The 18483-nt window shown below is 46.5% G+C and overlaps 1 protein-coding gene across 1 annotated transcript in view; it reads right to left on the bottom strand.

The window, feature by feature from the left end:
- Nucleotides 1-18483, bottom strand: part of LOC143961861 (C-reactive protein-like) — a 38497-nt gene that overhangs the window by 7269 nt on the left and 12745 nt on the right. Inside the window, exon 2 of the mRNA XM_077471197.1 lies at nucleotides 12686-12756. Coding sequence (XP_077327323.1) covers nucleotides 12686-12743 — 58 coding nt within the window. The 5' untranslated portion in view covers nucleotides 12744-12756. The remainder of the gene's footprint in view (nucleotides 1-12685; nucleotides 12757-18483) is intronic.

The following is an 18483-nucleotide window of genomic DNA, read 5'->3' as shown; positions in this document are numbered from 1 at the left end:
AGGCTTTAATCACGTGCAAACATTGAAATTCATGCGTCCAGCACCCTGCATGTAGATTAGGGGCTGGGTGCATGGATTAGGGGGCTGGCACCCCTACACCCCATATGAAGCGGCCGCCACTGAGAGGACCCTTTCATGGAGGCTCCTCCAGGGTAGAAATTCCCATTGACAAAATTTGGACCACTCCAGTGTTGGAGTTCCAGGTCACACACATATGCCTCCAGTCCAAAGACTTAGAGTCTGTCTTAAAATGAGTCACTTCCTAGTTGATATGTACAGAACAAGTGTTTGGAGGCTGTAAGTAGATGGGAAATGTATTGTCCTTCCCGGCAGTAGCAAGAGAGAAATCAGTATGGGGTGGAAAAGCTCAGTATAATGCCGCGTACACACGATAGCACATTCCGACAACAAAATCCATGTTTTTTTCCGACGGATGTTGGCTTAAACTTGCCTTGCATACACACGGTCACACAAATCTTGTTGGAAATTCCGAACGTCAAGAATGAGGAGACGTACAACACGTATGACGGCACTAGAAAAGGGAAATTCAATAGCCACTGCGCCACCCTTTGGGCTTCTTCTGCTAATCTCGTGTTAGTAGAAGTTTTGCAGGCGATCCGGGAGAATAATCCTGATGATTTCAGGAATTATCTCCAGATGACGGACCCCGTTTTTCACCATTTGTTGGCTTTGCTGTCCCCTTATATTAGCAGGCAGGACACCTGCATGCGGAAAACCATCACTCCCGAGCAAAGGCTAGTCGCCACGTTGCGGTGCTTGGCGACGGGGAGAAGTCTCCAGGACATCAAGTTCTCGACAGGCATCTCCCCCCAGGCTCTGGGGATCAAAGACCTGTTCTGCCATCATACAGGTCCTGCAGAAAGGCTATATTAGGGTAAGTTTTCTCCTTTAACAGCACATTCTATGTATTTAATGTTTGCTAATGTATTGTATCTATTTCATCATTCCCTAATTACCATGATTGTAATATGTTGTGAATGTCCCCTTTGTTATCATGCATGCTTGAATTTTTTAAACTTCCTTTTTTGTCCTCCATGCATATTTGACTTCACTAACCTACCCAGCATGCTATCCTGGGCCCATACACACCTAGCCTAGTCAATTAACAATGTATTTTGTCAGCTCTATTGTAGTGCTTTACCCTAAACACCCCCTAAAATGTGTACAAATGTTATTTGTGTGCTTAAATTCATGCAGAGTGCCAGAGGCTTTTTTTTAGGTCCCAAAATCAATTGGAACCCTCCCTCCCCCCCCAACCACTACCAATCCTCTATCTGCTGACTTTGCCAAACCCATACACACTATATCTATCTCTTTTGTGGTCAGATTTCTGTATGAATTCCCCAAAGCGTGTAGTAAAAAGGCCTGCCATAATGCTTTCAAATAGTACTGTTTAAAGTTTTGTTCTCCTATTATCTTGATAGGTAATTGCAGAATAGGGATGAGCTTCAAGTGCGAGTTGAACTCATGTTCAACTCGAACATTGCCTGTTCACCTGTTCACCGAACAGCAAACAATTTGGGGTGTTCGTGGCAAATTCGAAAAGCCGCTGAACACCCTGTACAAGTCTATGGGAGAAATCTAAAGTGCTAATTTTAAAGGCTTATATGCAAGTTATTGTCATAAAAAGTGTTTTAAGACCTGGGTCCTGCCCCAGGGGACATGTATCAATGCAAAAAAAGTTTTAAAAACGTACGTTTTTTCACGAGCAGTGACTTTAATAATGCTTAAAGTGAAACAATAAAAGTGTAATATTCCTTTACATTTCGTACCTGGGGGGTGTCTTTAGTATGCCTGTAAAGGGGTGCATGTTTCCCGTGCTTAGAACTGTCCCTGCACAAAGTGTCATTTCTGCAGGAAAAAAGTCATTTAAAAGCACTCGCGGCTATAATGAATTATCGGCTCCCCGTACTACAGAGAACAGTCATTGAAAGCCAATGATTAAAAAAAAAGTGTGGGGTTCCCCCAAATTCAATTACCAGGCCCTTCAGGTCTGGTATGGGTTTTAAGGGAAACTCCATGCCAAATAAAAAAAATATAGCATGGAGTTTCCCCCAAAAATCCATATCAGACCCTTTATACGAGCAGGCAACCTGGCAGGCCGCAGGAAAAGAGGGGGATGAGAGTGCCCCCCCTTCCTGAACCATACCAGGCCACATGCCCTCAACATTGGGAGGATGCTTTGGGGTCCCCCCCAAAGGACCATGTCCCCATGTTGATGAGGACAAGGGCCTCATCCCAACAACCCTGGCTGGTGGTTGTGGGGGTCTGTTGGGGGGCTTATCAGAATCTGGAAGCCCTCTTTAACAAGGGGACCCCCAGATCCGGCCCTCCCGTTTGAAATGGTAAGTGGGTACAAAAGTACCCCTACCATTTCACAAAGAAAGTGTAATAAAATGTTAAAAAACACACAGATACCGTTGGGAAAAGTCCTTTATTAAAAAATAAAAATAAAAATATTCCAGCGGTGGTAATTAGGGATGGGCTTGTTGTTCGACTCGAACACCAGCTGTTCTCCCATTTGGCGAAGCCAGAACTCTGTGGGCCATTCGAGACAAATTCATGTGACGCTCACGGCCCACAATGCACTGTGTCATTGCAGTGCATTGCTGGCTCATGATTGGCCAAGCATGCACTGTGACCCCGCATGCTTGGCCAATCACAGCACCGGCAGCGAGGAGAGCCATAATTGGGGCCATATAGCTCAGGGGGTTTAGTACACGCCCCACACTATATAAGGCTGCCAGCGCAGTGGCCTTGTGTAGTGTGTTCCGGCGTGCAGGGAAAGAGCTAGATAGGCAAGGACAGTGCGTTCTTTTCTCAGGCATCTGCAGGAGTTAGTGGGTGATGTGTGCCTCCAGCGCAGTATACACCTGTATCTACCCTTTATTGCTGTTGTTCTCTAATACAGGCATCTGCAGGAGTTAGTGGGTATTGTGTGCCTCCAGCACAGTATACACCTGTATCTACCCTTTATTGCTGGTGTTCTTTAATACAGGCATTTGCAGGAGTTAGTGGGTGTTGTGTGCCTCCAGCAGAGTATACACCTGTATCTACCCTTTTTTGCTGGTGTTCTCTAATAAAGGCATCTGCAGCAGATAGTGGGTGTTGTGTGCCTCCAGCACAATATACACCTGTATCTACCCTTTATTGCTAGTGTTCTTTAATACAGGCATCTGCAGGAGTTAGTGGGTGTTGTGTGCCTCCAGCACAGTATACACCTGTATCTACCGTTGTACGTGGCTGGGGGGAGGTGGCTGCGGATCATGTTGTCCTTAGTGACCCAGAGGACTCCGGACCAAATGCCTCAGCTAACCTATGCTGCATGGCCTCCCTGATCCTGCAAAGCCCGCAGAAGGATCCTCATATTCGGATCAAGGAGAGGGACCATTACTGGCTGGCCACTCTCCTTGATCCACGGTACAAGAGTAAGGTTGCGGACCTTATCTTGTCGTCACAGAGGGAGCAGAGGATGAGACATATCCGGGAGGCCTTGCAGAAAGGTCTGTGCAATGTATTCCCAGAGACTGGGAGGTTACAAACTCCTGGTCATAGACAACGTGTTGCTGAGGCTTTGGGTCAGTCACAGAAGGAGCGTTGGAGAATGTGACCATCTGACCGATGTGTTCAGACTATTTTTTAGTCCGCGGCCCCAAGGTATGACCGGTTCCAGCAACCATCGCCAGCATCTGATTTACATGGTGCAGGAATACCTAGGGGCAAGGTCAGACTTGGACACCTTTCCCACTGAAAAATCATCTGGCTTACTGGGTCTTGAAGATGGATCACTGGCCAGAGCTTGCACAGTATGCAATTGAGCTACTGGCCTGTCCTACATCCAGCGTTCTTTCAGAACGCACCTTCAGTGCTGCTGGAGGCTTTGTAACCGATCACAGGGTGCGCCTATCCACTGACTCGGTTGATCGACTGACCTTCATAAAGATGAATCAGTCTTGGATCACCACCAGCTACCAAGCACCTGAAGCTGATGTAACCAAATAATTTTTGAAGACATTTTAAAATGTCACATCCCTTCAAGGCTACCTATGCTGATGCTGAGTTACTGTCCTGTTATGTTGACTGACTATCCTATTCCTCCTCAATGATCCTGCTGATAGCTTGGAAGAACATTTTTAGTTCTGGTTGGAGCCACCAGTGGCTAAGGCCCAATTTTTCAGCCCCTGTTTAACAGGGGCATGCAATTATAATTTTTGATGCAATGCTTTGCAGCAGGGCTCATTCCTGCACTCCAACTAGAGTATCTGGGAGAGGTTGCAGTGTCGTGGCACCAGCACCAGTGCCTAAGGGCAAATTTTTCAGCCCCTGTTTAACAGGGGCATGTAGTTTCAATTCTTGATATAATATTTCACAGCAGGACCCGTTCCTGCACCCACCGAGAGTAACTGCGAGGACTTATAGTGTTGTGGCACCACCACAACCACCAAAGGCCCAATTTTTCTACCACTGTTCAACAATGGCATGTAATTACAATTCTTGATATAATTGTTCACAGCAGGGCGCTCCAGTGCCCACCAAGAGTCACTTTGAGGGCTTACAGTGTTGTGGCAACACCAACACCTTAGGCCCCCATTTCTGCAGAGCATATAGGGCAGGCCCCTACTTTCAAACATCCAACTTACAAACGTCAACTACTTGCAAATGGAAGGAGACAACAGGAAGTGAGATGAAAAAAGACGGACTGCCCAAAAAATGATACAGGGGTTATACCCCTTCCCTACGTTTTGCAAAAAGCTTAAAAATAGATTTTTTGACTGGAGCTACTCTTTAAAAATGTACCAGTTCAAAATTACAAACAGATTCTACTTAACACAACAAACCTACACAGTTCCTGTCTTGTTTGCACCGCCTGTATACTGCTGTTCTGAGTATATAGGGCCTGGGGGCCCCACGGCTTTCCTTTTTTTAATATGGGTGAGGGGTTCCCCTTAATATTCGTATAAGGCCCAAAGGGGCTGGTAATGGGCAGGGGGGCTACCCATGCCATTTTTCTGAATGATTTTCAACCATATTGCAGTAACCATATATAACATTAAAACCGCAAGCAGTTTTAAATTACTTTTTTCCGTTAAATGTCATTTTGTGCAGGGACTGTTCTAAACACAGGAAACACGTGCCACTTAACAGGCATACTGTCTTTGACAGGTATCTCCACCCCCTCCCCCCTGAAAGGTGCCAATTATAACACCAGAGGGGGGGAGGGGGTGGAGATGGGGAGTTCAGATGGGGAGATCCGATCAGCGGAGGTTCCACTTTAGGGTGGAACCCCGCTTTAAGTTACTCTCTTTCAGAGTCAGGTCAGTGGGAGTGGCCTTCTCACTGTGCCCTCTGGGAGAGGGTATTTAAGATGCGGACGTCACGTGGTTCGGGGTTTCGGTCCAGTATGAGGTGCTGATGACATGGTCCTGGTCCTCCTGACCCGCCCCCAGGAAGGCTATGGCCTGGGGTGCGGATCCACTTTAATGCCTCGGGGCATTAAAGGCAATATATATATATAACGCCGGCTCCTGATCAGCACGGGCTATATGTTTTTGAAAATTAATATTCCTAAAGCCACAGTTGGGTTTTAGGGCTAATTTTGCCAAATTATGGTTTCAGTACCAGTCTAGCTGGATTGCACTGGGTTATCCTTGGCTGCAGGTGTCACTGTCACTGCCAGCAAGTGGTAGAACGCAGTCTAGTTGGGTGTATTGAGTACCATTGTTGTCTCGGAACCAGCCCAGTGGGAGTGTTGTCCTGCTGTGCATTCTGGTAGGTGGTATTTAAGGTACTGCGATCACGTGCTTCTGGGTTCCGGTCCAGAAGAGATTTTCTGTCTGTTTGGTCCTGGTCCTCCTGACTAGCCCCCATGGCCCTCCTGGCATGGGGTGCGGATCCATGCAATTCCGAGCCTCGGGGCTGGATAGCCCGAGGCGAAGCAACTGCAAGGACAGGCCTGAATGGATATGAGGCCATAACGATTCAAAGGTGGTCCGGTGCCGTCTCATCTAGGGAGAGGCCCAGCAACTGGAGAAGCATCCAGGGGAGGACTCTTTGGGAGAAGACCATGCGCAAGGCTGGTTTCTCAGAAGGAGCCTGGAAGCTGAGTTGAAGGACACTTTGTGGATCTATATTCATATGGTATCGCCGAACCGGCTGAGAGATACTGGTACCATATGATAGTTCTCTAAATTTGTCTACATCCTTCAGTTACGTCCAAGTCTGTAGCAGAGACTTTTATTTCTCAAGTGTTCTACATCCAAGTCTGTGGCAGAGACTTTGCTTTACTTAACACCCTACCGGCTGCTAGGCCTAGTGAGAGGAGGTCTATCCGGTGGTTGTGAGAATCCAGCTGTGAAACGTTTATTCTCTGGATTTTGCAGTTCCAAAAAAAAGTCCCTGAACTTCCTTTCTAACTCTCTACCTTTTATTAAGAAACTGTGTTATCTTCTAAAATAAACACAAAAGAGGATCCAGTGTCAGTTTCTGCATTTCTTTTGGCCATCTACCACGGGAACCCCTAGATGGAGGCGAGGTCAAGAAGGTAACGGTAAGCCTAAAAAAACCAACAGCTCCTTCGGGGGTCAGTGCTATATATATATATTAATATCACCCAACTTTTTGGGGAATGAGGAACACCAATTACCAAAAGTATGTGGGCATAGGACACCCCCTGGAAAAAATTAAAAAATGTAATTTAGATACAGTATAGCATGACTGAGTAATTATCATTGAAAGTGTGAGAGCACTAAGCCCTTGTACACACGGTCGGACATTCCGACAACAAAATCCGTCGGATTTTGTCCGAAACTGGTGTTGCATACACACGGCCGGACAAAGTTTTCGGAAAATCCGATCGTTCGTAACGTGATGATGTTTTTTAGTTACGACGGGACTACGCTCAGGCTAGTAGCCAATAGCTTTGGTCTAGGAATTTGATCTGAGCATGCGTGGCATTTTGTCCGATCCGGATTCTCTACAAACGATTGGAAAAAGTCCGATCGGATCATGTTATCGGAAAAATTTATAGCCCAGCTCTAAAACTTTGTCGGTCGGATATTTCGCCGGAAACAGTCCGATGGAGCCCACACACGGTCGGTTATCCGACAACACGGTCCGATCGGACATATTCCGTCAGAATGTCCAACCGTGTGTACAAGGGCTAAAAGCTGAAAATTGGTCTGGGAAGGAAGGGGGTGAAAGTGCCCCGAGGTGGTTAATGATCATAGTAGATTGGACAGCTCAATTTTACAAGAATCTGCAACTTAGTAAGAGAAGAGCACAACCTTTCTCTTCCTTTGGATGGTAATCCCATAATAGATAAATCACATTATAGAAAGCACACATAATGTGATCACCCTAAAGTCCTACTTCACTTTTGGCAAAGTAAAACAATAATTCATTGGCCAGCGTATTCAAAAAAGCTTTGGATGCAGTACTGACCTCCTCTCGGTGCTGCCCCCTGCAGACTACCTGATCCCACGCTGATCACTATGCTAGTTGAGTGCAGGGGCGACCCGTCCATTGTGGGTGCACAGCCGCCTCCCCATATGCATGCCGATGCCCTCCTTATCCATGCACCCGGTCCCTTTCAGGATGCTGGGCACATGAATTTCCATGGCAGGGATGGGCAGGGGAGTGTTTTTTGAAGCACTGGTTAGAGCCAGAGGCTCTAATAGGCTTCAAAATAGGGGGAGCTCGGGACGCAGAGCATAGCGTCCGGAGCCCAACCAGGTGTGTTGCAGCAATGACTGAATATTTGCTGTTGCAACACTGATCCTTTTCCCGGCCAATCGAGAAGCGGATCTGATACCCATCACCTGATTGGCTGAAAGGACAGATGATCCTATTGAACACTTAGGAGAAGAAGGGAGGAGCTTCACAGAAGACACAGGAGCCTGCCCGCCATCCATAGAAGCCTGTTGCCACTGGAGAATGCAACCCACCAAAGCCCAACTCTGCCTGGTGAAATCCGCAACCCACTGCCCACGGAAACCAACCGCTACCTTCTGGAGCCTACAACTTGCCCGCTGGGGTAAGTGCGGGTGGGTGCTGAGATGGCCTTGACAAGGGGGGGGGGTTGTTTGCTGTCCCCACAAAAAAACACCAGCCACCACTGGTTGAGTGTCAAGCTTTTCAAGAGTAAGGACCTCTCCACTGCCGCCAAAGGATATAGCAAGGACCTGTTATGTCACAGATCAGCCAGAAGATTTAAATAATAATTATATAATTTTTGTATAATTTATTTATTTTTATATGGAAAGAGGGGGCTTTAGGGAGTTGGGCTTTAAAGTGGTACATATCCTTCTATAATACTTGGTTCAATCCAAGGCACCTAGTGTGATTTCTTTTTTTCCAATTATTTTATTTATTTTAAACATAGTACAGACTCAAGAACATACATAAAAAGGGGAAAAATATATATATATATACATGCATTAACAAGTGTATGCATACTTGAAACACAATTTTATAACACCCAGCAGTAAATTCAGTCTGTTTCTAAAATAACTCCTAGTCAAACCAATGTCCTTAATACTGCCTCCCTTGTATTCTCAAACCTGACAGGTTTTGCTGAACCAGACAGTCCCAGAAGACAGCCCCGCTCCCTTCCAGCACACAGCAGGTGATTGACAGTTTCAGTTGTGCAGGTTTCCGTATGAGACTATTAAAGGGGAGGGGGGGGGCTGACCACTCACGTCTCAGATTACACTCAGCTCTATACAAACCAAAGATATTTGTGTGAGCCGCTCAGGCTGTATGGGAATGAAGGCCTGTGTCCACCACTGGGAGTGCTGGCGAGGAAGGGATCTCATCTATGCTCCAGACAATGGTAGCAAGTGATTGGGTGTCCCAAAAGCCACATGTCAAGACAAGACCTTCTGTATGATAATGTATGGCAGTCTCGGACTGGACAGCCCCAAGGGCCATGCCCTTAACTTGTTTTACTCCACCCACCAGAGCTTACTTATGGGGATCTGCTCTATGCTGTTCAGTGTGTGACATCAGATCCCCGCCCCCTGATTCTGGAGCTGATGAAACATTGGTTTGTATGCCATGAATGGCTGTAGAGAAGAGAAGACCACAGATAAACAGGTACAACTTGTAGCACTGGCTCCTGACGAGCATGCACTATATGTTTTTGAAAATGAATACCGTATATACTCGAGTATAAGCCGAGATTTTCAGCCTCTTTTTTGAGGCTGAAAGTGCCCCCCTCGGCTTATATTCGAGTCATCGCCGTCTGCCTGCCCGATCAGCGTATCGAGCAGACAGACGGCGGCCATTCTACCTTTCAAAAGCCACGCCTCCGCCTGTGATAGGCGGAACACTCAATTTCCCAGCAGTCAGTGTTCCGCCTATCACAGACATCCGCTCATCCTCGTACTACGGACGAGGATGAGAGGATGTCCGTGATAGGCGGAACACAGACTGCTGGGAAATTGAGTGTTCCGCCTATCACAGGCGGAGGCGCGGCTTTTGAAAGGTAGAATGGCCGCCGAGGCGCCGATGAAGAGCGGCGATCCTGGAAGGACGGAGGCTCGGCTCGGCACGGGACGGAGGAGGCACGGGACGGAGGAGGCACGGGACGACGGAGGCACGGGACGACGGAGGCACGGGACGACGGAGGCACGGGACGGAGGCTCGGGACACAGGTAGGCTGGACACACAAGGCTGCACGGACACACACACAAGGCTGCACGGACACACACACAGGGATGGATGGATGGACACACACACAGGGATGGATGGATGGACACACACACAGGGATGGATGGATGGACACACACACAGGGATGGATGGATGGACACACACACAGGGATGGATGGACGGACACACACACAGGGATGGACGGACACACAGGGATGGACAGCCATGTCTCACCCTCGGCTTATACACAAGTCAATATGTTTTCCAGTTTTTTGGGGGTAAATTGGGGGCCTCGGCTTATATTCGGGTCGGCCTATACTCGAGTATATACGGTATTCCTGAAACCACAGTTGGGTTTTGGGGCTAATTGTACTAAATAATGATTTCAGTACCAGTCCAGTTGGGTTGCACTGGGTTCTCCTTGGCTGCAGGTGTCGCTGTCACCACTGGCAAGTGGTAGAACGGAGTTTAGCTGGGTGTATTGAGTGCCACGTTTTCTCTGAACCAGCCCAGTCGGAGTGTTCTCCTGCTGTGCATTCTGGGAGGTGGTATTTAAGGTGCTGACATCACATGTTACGGGTTCCGTGCCAGAAGATTTTCTGTCTGTTTGGTCCTGGTCCTCCTGACCAGCCCTCGTGGCCCTCCTGGCCTGGGGTGTGGTTCCATGCATGTCCAAATCTCGGGGCTGGATAGCCCGAGACACAGCAACTGCAGGGACAGGCCTGAATGGATGTCGAGGCCTGGTGATTCAAGGGTGGTCTGGTGCCGTTTTATCTAAGGAGAGGCCCAGCAACTGGAGAAACATGCAGGGGAGGACTCTTCAGGAGAAGGCTATGCACAAGGCTGGCTTCTGTGAAGGAGCCTGGAGGCTCAGTTGAAGGACACTTCATGGATCCACACCCATACAATATTGCCGGACCGGCTGAGAGATACTGGTACCGTATAATGGCTCGATAAATTTGTCTACGTCCCTCAGTTACGCTCAAGTCTGTGGCAGAGACTTTTTCTCAAGTACTCTATGCTCAAGTCTTAGACAGAGACTTTACTTCACTTAACACCCTACCGGCTGCTAGGCCTGGTGAGAGGAGGTCTACCTTAAACTGAGAGATCTTGTTTCTATTTCAAATAAATAACCCAAAAGAAGATCCAGTGTCAGTTTCTGCATTTCTTTGGGCCATCTACCACGGGAAACCCGAGACAGAGACGAGGTCAAGAAGGTAACAGTAAGCCCAATAAAACCAGCAGCTCCTTCGGGGGCCAGTGCTACAAACTTATATAGGAGGATTTGTTTCATCTCTGTATCACCTGAGGCCAGTCACTTCACTGGATATATGTAAGGGTTTAAAACCACTTTAAGCTGATAGTTCTAGATACATCACTAGATACATCTCTAGATACATAATTTGCTCATCCGGTCACTCGATAATCCAGCCCTAACTGGCACTGGCTGGTAGGAACACTAACTGACTAACTGACACTGACGTTGCTAGTGACACTAATACTGTGATCAGGGATAATATTATACACTGTACTAAGGACACTGGCTGGGTGACAGGGGTAACCAGAAGGGCAATCAAGTGGGTAACTGTGTGTGTGTCTAGCCAGTGCAATGTGTGCTGCTTTTACTTACAAGATTTCAGTGAGAAAAGCAGCCAGATCGCTGTGTACACAGAGTTCTCTGTGTTTGTAAACGCAGAAATCTGTGCTGTGATTGGCGACAACTGATCAGCAGGCATGCAGCCAAAATCATTGGCTGAAACCTGCTGACAAACTTGTGCTGTGGCCAATCACAGCACAGATCAGCAAGGGGTGCGCATGTGCGCCTGAAAACCAGGAAGTTCACTGCAGTGTATGGGTACGTTGCGGTGCCTGGGGCTGCTGCCCACCAGCAGTAAAGTTATTGTTGGCGGGTGGCAAGTGGTTAACTTTATGACTTTCTGTTGTTTCCGGTTTCAAAAGGCAGAAAACTGCTGTGCTGGATGACCGACCCCAAGTCTACCAACTGACAAGCTTCTGAATTCACACTGGGAAAAATACAATTGTAAGTTTAGTTCACTTTTGGTTTGTTCACATTGTTGTCAGTCAAGCCCTGAGGAAGGGGGGGGGGGCGAAACATGTTGGATATTTTTAGGATTGTATCCCTGATTTTTAATATAATAAAGCTGTATCTGGACCTCTTAGCAGTGGTGTGCTGCTTCAATTAAAATCCTTGTGACCCCAACACTTGTCCAATACCAGGCCAATACTTCACTCAGACTACATGCCACAAATGGGTGTCTATCAGTGGCACCCCATCCATACAGGGTGGACCTTACCCATGTGCCCAGCCCCTAATCTACTTGCAGGGTGCTAGATGCTTGATTTTCAATGTTGTTTTTTGTTTTTTTATTGCACATGATTAGAGCCTGGGGCTTTACTTGGCTTCAAAAAAATGGTGGGCAGAGCATTCCACCCTGAGCCCATTCAGTTCTGTGTCATTAGCAAATTAATATTCGCCAATGTCTTCCTGTTTCCCCTCCTGGCCAATCAGGAAGTGGGTTCTGAGACTTGATTGGCCAGGAGTCCTAAGACCCGATTAGCCGGGAGTAGAAGCAGCGACATGGAGGAGACAGAGGGTGGAAGGCGCAGCCACGACCTGGATGGGGTAGATGTCTGGAGCAACCGGGGGTGAATGTCTCAGGTTTGTATGCCGCCCCCCCCCCCCCCATGAAGCACGGATGAAGCACCAGCCACGACTGGTGTCTATGACAATTCTTAGAGAAGTTGTCTGTCTCCATGTGGATGAACTCAGGTCATGGCTTAGACCTCATATAACCCCCCCAGCTTTCCAATGGAAACTCTGATCTAAGGGCTGTAATTCAGTAAGCAGAGCTTCCAACAGGGAAGGGGGAAGAGCCAAGCTCTTCCTTGTGGAACCTCTTTAAATAAAGAGAAATAGAAAAGCGGAGACGAGTGGAAATATTACACATAGCTTATTTTTTCTTGCAGTAAGTGTACTCAGGCTCTGTTACTTACCTTCCTGTGCAAGAGACACAGAGACCACCAACAGCAACACCAGCACACTCAGCTCCATCTCTCGGAATAGCCTAAAAATAAATAAAAAACGTATCACCCTCTGCTAAGCAATAGTCAGCATTTGTTAGTGGAAACAGACAAAAATGTTATGACCAAAGGTATCTGGGCTTCAATAAGTGGCCAAAGAAATCACCAGTAGGTATGAGCTGAATGTTCAGTCTAAACGGAAGTCTGAACACATCTCGTTCCATCGCTTCCCTCATGCCGAATGACAGGTCTGGCTGATGACAACTGATATTTACAAAGGGGTGTTTGGCCTACCAGAGGATGCCAGTGACCATATCTGGACATGACCATAGTTGTTTAATGACATCACGGGGTACAAGTAACATCATTGACCATGTATGGTCATGTCCAAATATGGTCGATTTCGAGGAGACCCAGCCTGTCATCCCCTGGACCTGTCATTCAGCACAAGATAAGTGTTGAACAAGTTGAGCGTGGAGGACATTTTTTTGTCTTTCTTTCGGCAAGGTCAGTGGGCATCAGGCACCATGATTGATGTGGATCTGTATTTTAATTAAATGACTTGTCCAAAGCAATGTCTTGTTTTTATTTACACTTTACATTTTTTTTGTGAATGAGTAGGAGTACTATGTATTTACGTATGTATCTGGAGGCCCCTGTCAGGACATGGATCACCTGCTGGTGGCACTGTGGTCCCCAGAGCTTAAGTGCACAGTTCCAGTATCTCCCAGCAGCCAGCATCGGGTGGAGCTTGTTTATTGGGATCTGCTGGGAGACACCAGGTATAGGGTTAATAGGCAAAATACTGGAGCATTGATGAAAAGTCAAGTAAAGTAAGGAGGTATATACCTTCCCAGCAGCCAGCATCAGGTGGAGTCTAATTACTGGGACATGCTGGCTGCTGGGAGACCACTGGAATTGCACCTTTCAGCTCTGGGAACCACAGTGCCACCAGCAGGTCATCCAGGTCCTGACAGTAGCATGGCAGTGAAGTAAAACCAAACCAAACCAACAGCCTAATTACAATACAACACATACAAATAGAGGGAAGCTGTCATAAACAGGGCATGAGCAGGACTTAGATTGGGAACAAGGAAAGCAGAGATGGGCTAACAAGACATATGATAAGGCAGCAATCAGTATCAATATAATCCAGAAGCACGTATATGGCTATTAGGCAAAACACTGAAGTGTTGATGAAAAGTTAAGCAAGGGATTATATACCTTCCCAGCAGCCAGCATCAGGTGGAGTCTAATTACTGGGACCTGCTGGCTGCTGGGAGACCACTAGAATTGTGCCCTTCAGCTCTGGGAACCACAGTGCCACCAGAAGGTCGTCCAGGTCCTGACAGGCAGTGAAGCAAAACCAAACCAAACCAACAGCCTAATTACAATACACCACATACAAATAGAGGGAAGCTGTCATAAACAGGGCATGAGCAGGACTTAGATTGGGAACAAAGGAAGCAGAGATGGGCTAACAAGATATATGATAAGGCAGCAATCAGTATCAATATAATCCACAAGCAGGTATATGGCTATTAGGCAAAACACTGAAGTGTTGATGAAAAGTCAAGCAAGGGATTATATACCTTCCCAGCAGCCAGCATCAGGTGGAATCTATTTACTAGGATCTGCTGGCTGCTGAAAGGCACCTGCTGGTGGCCACTGGAACTGCACTCTTCAGCTCTAGGAATCACCGTGTAATTCAGGTCCTGACAGTAGTGTGACAGTGATGCAAAACCAAACCAGCAATCCAACTATAACACACTATATACAAATGGTGGAAGCTGAACTAAACAGGGCATGAGCAAGACTAGGACTGGGAACGAGGGGAGCAGAGATGGGGTAACAAGTCACAGGATAAGGCAATTGTGTTCAGGTATTAGGATTTGTTTTCCATTCATTATGAAACGGTTAAAAAGAGCTATCTGTTGGATCCTTGTGTAGAGCCAAAGAAAAATCTACTCAACGGCTTCCTAACCTTATTATTGAACATTGCTGTCACTATATAAAATCTTCAAGCTGTATATGTATATATTCAGGGCTAGGGATGAGCTTCGAGTTCTAGTCGAACTCATGTTCGACTCAAACATTGCCTGTTCGCTTGTTCAGCGAACAGTGAACAATTTGGGCTGTTCGCAGCAAATTCGAAAAGCCGGAACACCCTGTACAAGTCTATGGGAGAAATCTAAAGTGCTAATTTTAAAGGCTAATATGCAGGTTACTGTCCTGAAAAAAGTTTTTGGGGACCCGGGTCCTGCCCGGGTCTCCAATGCAAAAAAAAGTTTTAAAAACAGCCGTTTTTTCAGGAGCAGTGATTTTAATAATGATTAAAGTGAAACAATAAAAGTGTAATATTCCTTTAAATGTCGTACCTGGGGGGTGTCTATAGTATGCCTGTGAAGGGGCGCATGTTTCCCATGCTTAGAACTGTACCTGCACAAAGTGTCATTTCTGCAGGAAAAAAAGTCTTTTAAAATCACTTGCGGCTATATTGTCGGCTCCCGTAATACAGAGAACACTCAATGAGTGTTCTCTGTATTAGCCGACAATTCATTCATTCATTGATTAAAGAAAAAAAAAAGCGTGGGGGTTCCCCTAAATTCAATTACCAGGCCCTTCAGGTCTGGTATGGATAATATTTAAAAAAAAATTGACATGGGGGTCCCCCTAAAAATCCATACCAGACCCTTTATCCGAGCACACAACCTGGCAGGCCGCAGGAAAAGAGGGGGGGACGAGAGAGCGCCCCCCCCTCCTGAACCATACCAGGCCACATGCCCTAAACATTGGGAGGATGCTTTGGGGGTCTGTGACCCCTCAAAGCACCTTGTCCCCATGTTGATGTGGACAAGGGCCTCATCCCCACAACCCTGAGCGGTCGTTGTGGGGGTCTGCGGGTGGGGGGCTTATCAGAATCTGAAAGCCCCCTTTAACAAGGGGACCCCCAGATCCCGGCCCTCCCCTGTTTGAAATGGTAAGGGGATTTCACAAAGAAAGTGTAAAAATGGTTAAATAAGACAAACACACTTTTGAAAAATTCCTTTATTAAAAATAAAAAAACAAAAAAAAAAGATTCCAGTGGTGCTAATCCACTCTTGCTATCCAGCGACGGATCTCCGGGGTCCAGCGATGGCTGATCTGATCCAGCGATGGGGGATCTCTCAGTCCAGAGCTGTCCATGCATCCATCTTCTGTGTCCACTGCGGAGACACTGCGGGGATCCCAGCGCTGACGTTTCTTATATTAGGAGGGCGGGGCCACCCGTCGCCTGACCCCACCCCTTCTGACGCTGGTGAGGGGAGCCAGGGATTCCCTAATGACAGAGGGGACGGGGTCACCCATACGTCACTGGGGAACCCCATAGCTTTCCTCACCAGCATCAGAGGGGGCGGGGTCAGGTGAGCCCCGCAGTGTCTCCGCAGTGGAGACAGAAGACGGATGCATGGACAGCGCTGGACTGAGAGATCCCCCATCGCTGGATCAGATCAGCCATCACTGGACCCCGGAGATCTGTCGCTGGATAGCAAGAGTGGATTAGCACCGCTGGAATCTTTTTTTTATTTTTTTTATTTTTAATAAAGGAATTTTTCAAAAGTGTGTTTGTCTTATTTAACTATTTTTACACTTTCTTTGTGAAATGGTAGGGGTACTTTTGTACCCCCTATTAGTAGTAGTCGAAAAGAACACATTGCTACATAGAGCTAGGAGAGTGCTGCTCACCCCAGATGAATCAGAATAGAACAAGTTCCCCCACAAAACGGGGTTTTTAGGCAGCAAAAAAAACAGTACTAACGCATGATAAATAATATAAAACGTATTTTAATATTTGGTAAAAAACATGAGCTCTACCTGAGCAGTTTAAAAGCGGACTCTTATATACAGTGGTGTGAAAAAGTGTTTGCCCCCTTCCTCATTTCCTGTTCCTTTGCATGTTTGTCACACTTAAGTGTTTCGGAACATCAAACCAATTTAAACAATAGTCAAGGACAACACAAGTAAACACAAAATGCAATTTGTAAATGAAGGTGTTTATTATTAAAGGTGAAAAAAACCCAAACCATCATGGCCCTGTGTGAAAAAGTGATTGCCCCCTAAACCTAATAACTGGTTGGGCCACCCTTAGCAGCAACAACTGCAACCAAGCGTTTGCGATAACGTGCAATGAGGCTTTTACAGCGTCCTGGAGGAATTTTGGCCCACTCATCTTTGCAGAATTGTCCTAATTCAGTTACATTAGAGGGTTTTCGAGCATGAACGGCCTTTTTAAGGTCATACCACAACATCTCAATAGGATTCAGGTCAGGACTTTGGCTATGCCACTCCAAAGTCTTCATTTTGTTTTTCTTCAGCCATTCGGTGGTGGACTTGCTGGTGTGTTTAGGATCATTGTCCTGCTGCAGAATCCAAGTTTGTTTCAGCTTGAGTACACGAACAGATGGTCGGACATTCTCCTTCAGGATCTCTTGGTAGACAGCAGAATTCATAGTTCCTTTTATCACGGCAAGTCTTCCAGGTCCTGAAGCAGCAAAACAGCCCCAGACCATCACACTACTACCACCATATTTTACTGTTGGTATAATGTTCTTTTTATGAAATGCAGTGTTCCTTCTACGCCAGATATACTTGGACACACACCTTCCAAAGAGTTCCACTTTTGTCTCATCGGTCCACAGAATGTTGTCCCAAAAGTCTTGGGGATCATCAAGATGTGTTGTGGAGAAATTGAGACGAGCTTTGATGTTCTTTTTGCTCAGCAGTGGTTTTCTCCTTGGAACTCTGCCATGCAGGCCATTTTTGCCCAGTCTTTTCCTGATGGTGGAGGCATGAACGCTGACCTTAACTGAGGCAAGTGAGGCCTGCAGTTCCTTGGACGTTGTTGTGGGGTCTTTTGTGACCTCTTGGATGAGTCGTCGCTGCGCTCTTGGGGTAATTTTGGGCGGCCGGCCACTCCTGGGAAGGTTCACCACTGTTCCATGTCTTCGCCATTTGTGGATAATGGCTCTCACTGTGGTTCGCTGGATTCCCAAAGCTTTGGAAATGGCTTTATAACCCTTTCCAGACTGATAGATCTCAATTACTTTCTTTCTCAATTGTTCCTGAATTTCTTTGGGTCTCGACATGATGTGTAGCTTTTAAGGATCTTCTGGTGGACCTTACTGTGTCAAGCAGCTCCTATTTAAGTGATGCCTTGATTGTGAACAGGTGTGGCAATAATCAGGCCTGGGTGTGGCAAGAGAAATTGAACTCAGGTGTGGACAACCACAGTTATAGTATGTTTTAACAAGGGGGGGCAATCACTTTTTCACACAGGGCCATGATGGTTTGGATTTTTTTTCACCTTTAATAATAAACACCTTCATTTACAAATTGCATTTTGTGTTTTCTTGTGTTGTCCTTGACTATTGTTTAAATTGGTTTGATGTTCCGAAACACTTAAGTGTGACAAACATGCAAAGGAACAGGAAATGAGGAAGGGGGCAAACACTTTTTCACACCACTGTACAGAGTACAACGATATCCATGGGCGTACATTAACAGACACAACTATAAATTACACTGTATATTATAATAACAGTAAAAATATATATAATTCTAACGCGTTTCAACCCCCTGGGGGGTCTTCTTCAGAGAAATGGTGGTCTGTTGATAAAACAAAATTTCACTGAATGAATACATCAAGTATTATGTATTATTTGTGTTGGAAATACCTCATATTTGTTAATATCATTTACCCAAAGATGTACTTCCAAAGAGATAAAATGAGT

The sequence above is a fragment of the Lithobates pipiens genome, unplaced genomic scaffold, assembly GCF_037356315.1.
Source record: "Lithobates pipiens isolate NorthernLeopardFrog02 unplaced genomic scaffold, aLitPip1_a1.2 Scaffold_8, whole genome shotgun sequence".
NCBI lineage: Eukaryota > Metazoa > Chordata > Amphibia > Anura > Ranidae > Lithobates > Lithobates pipiens.
The sequence above is the reverse complement of the archived record's forward strand: the minus strand, read 5'-3'. Positions and strand labels throughout refer to the sequence as shown.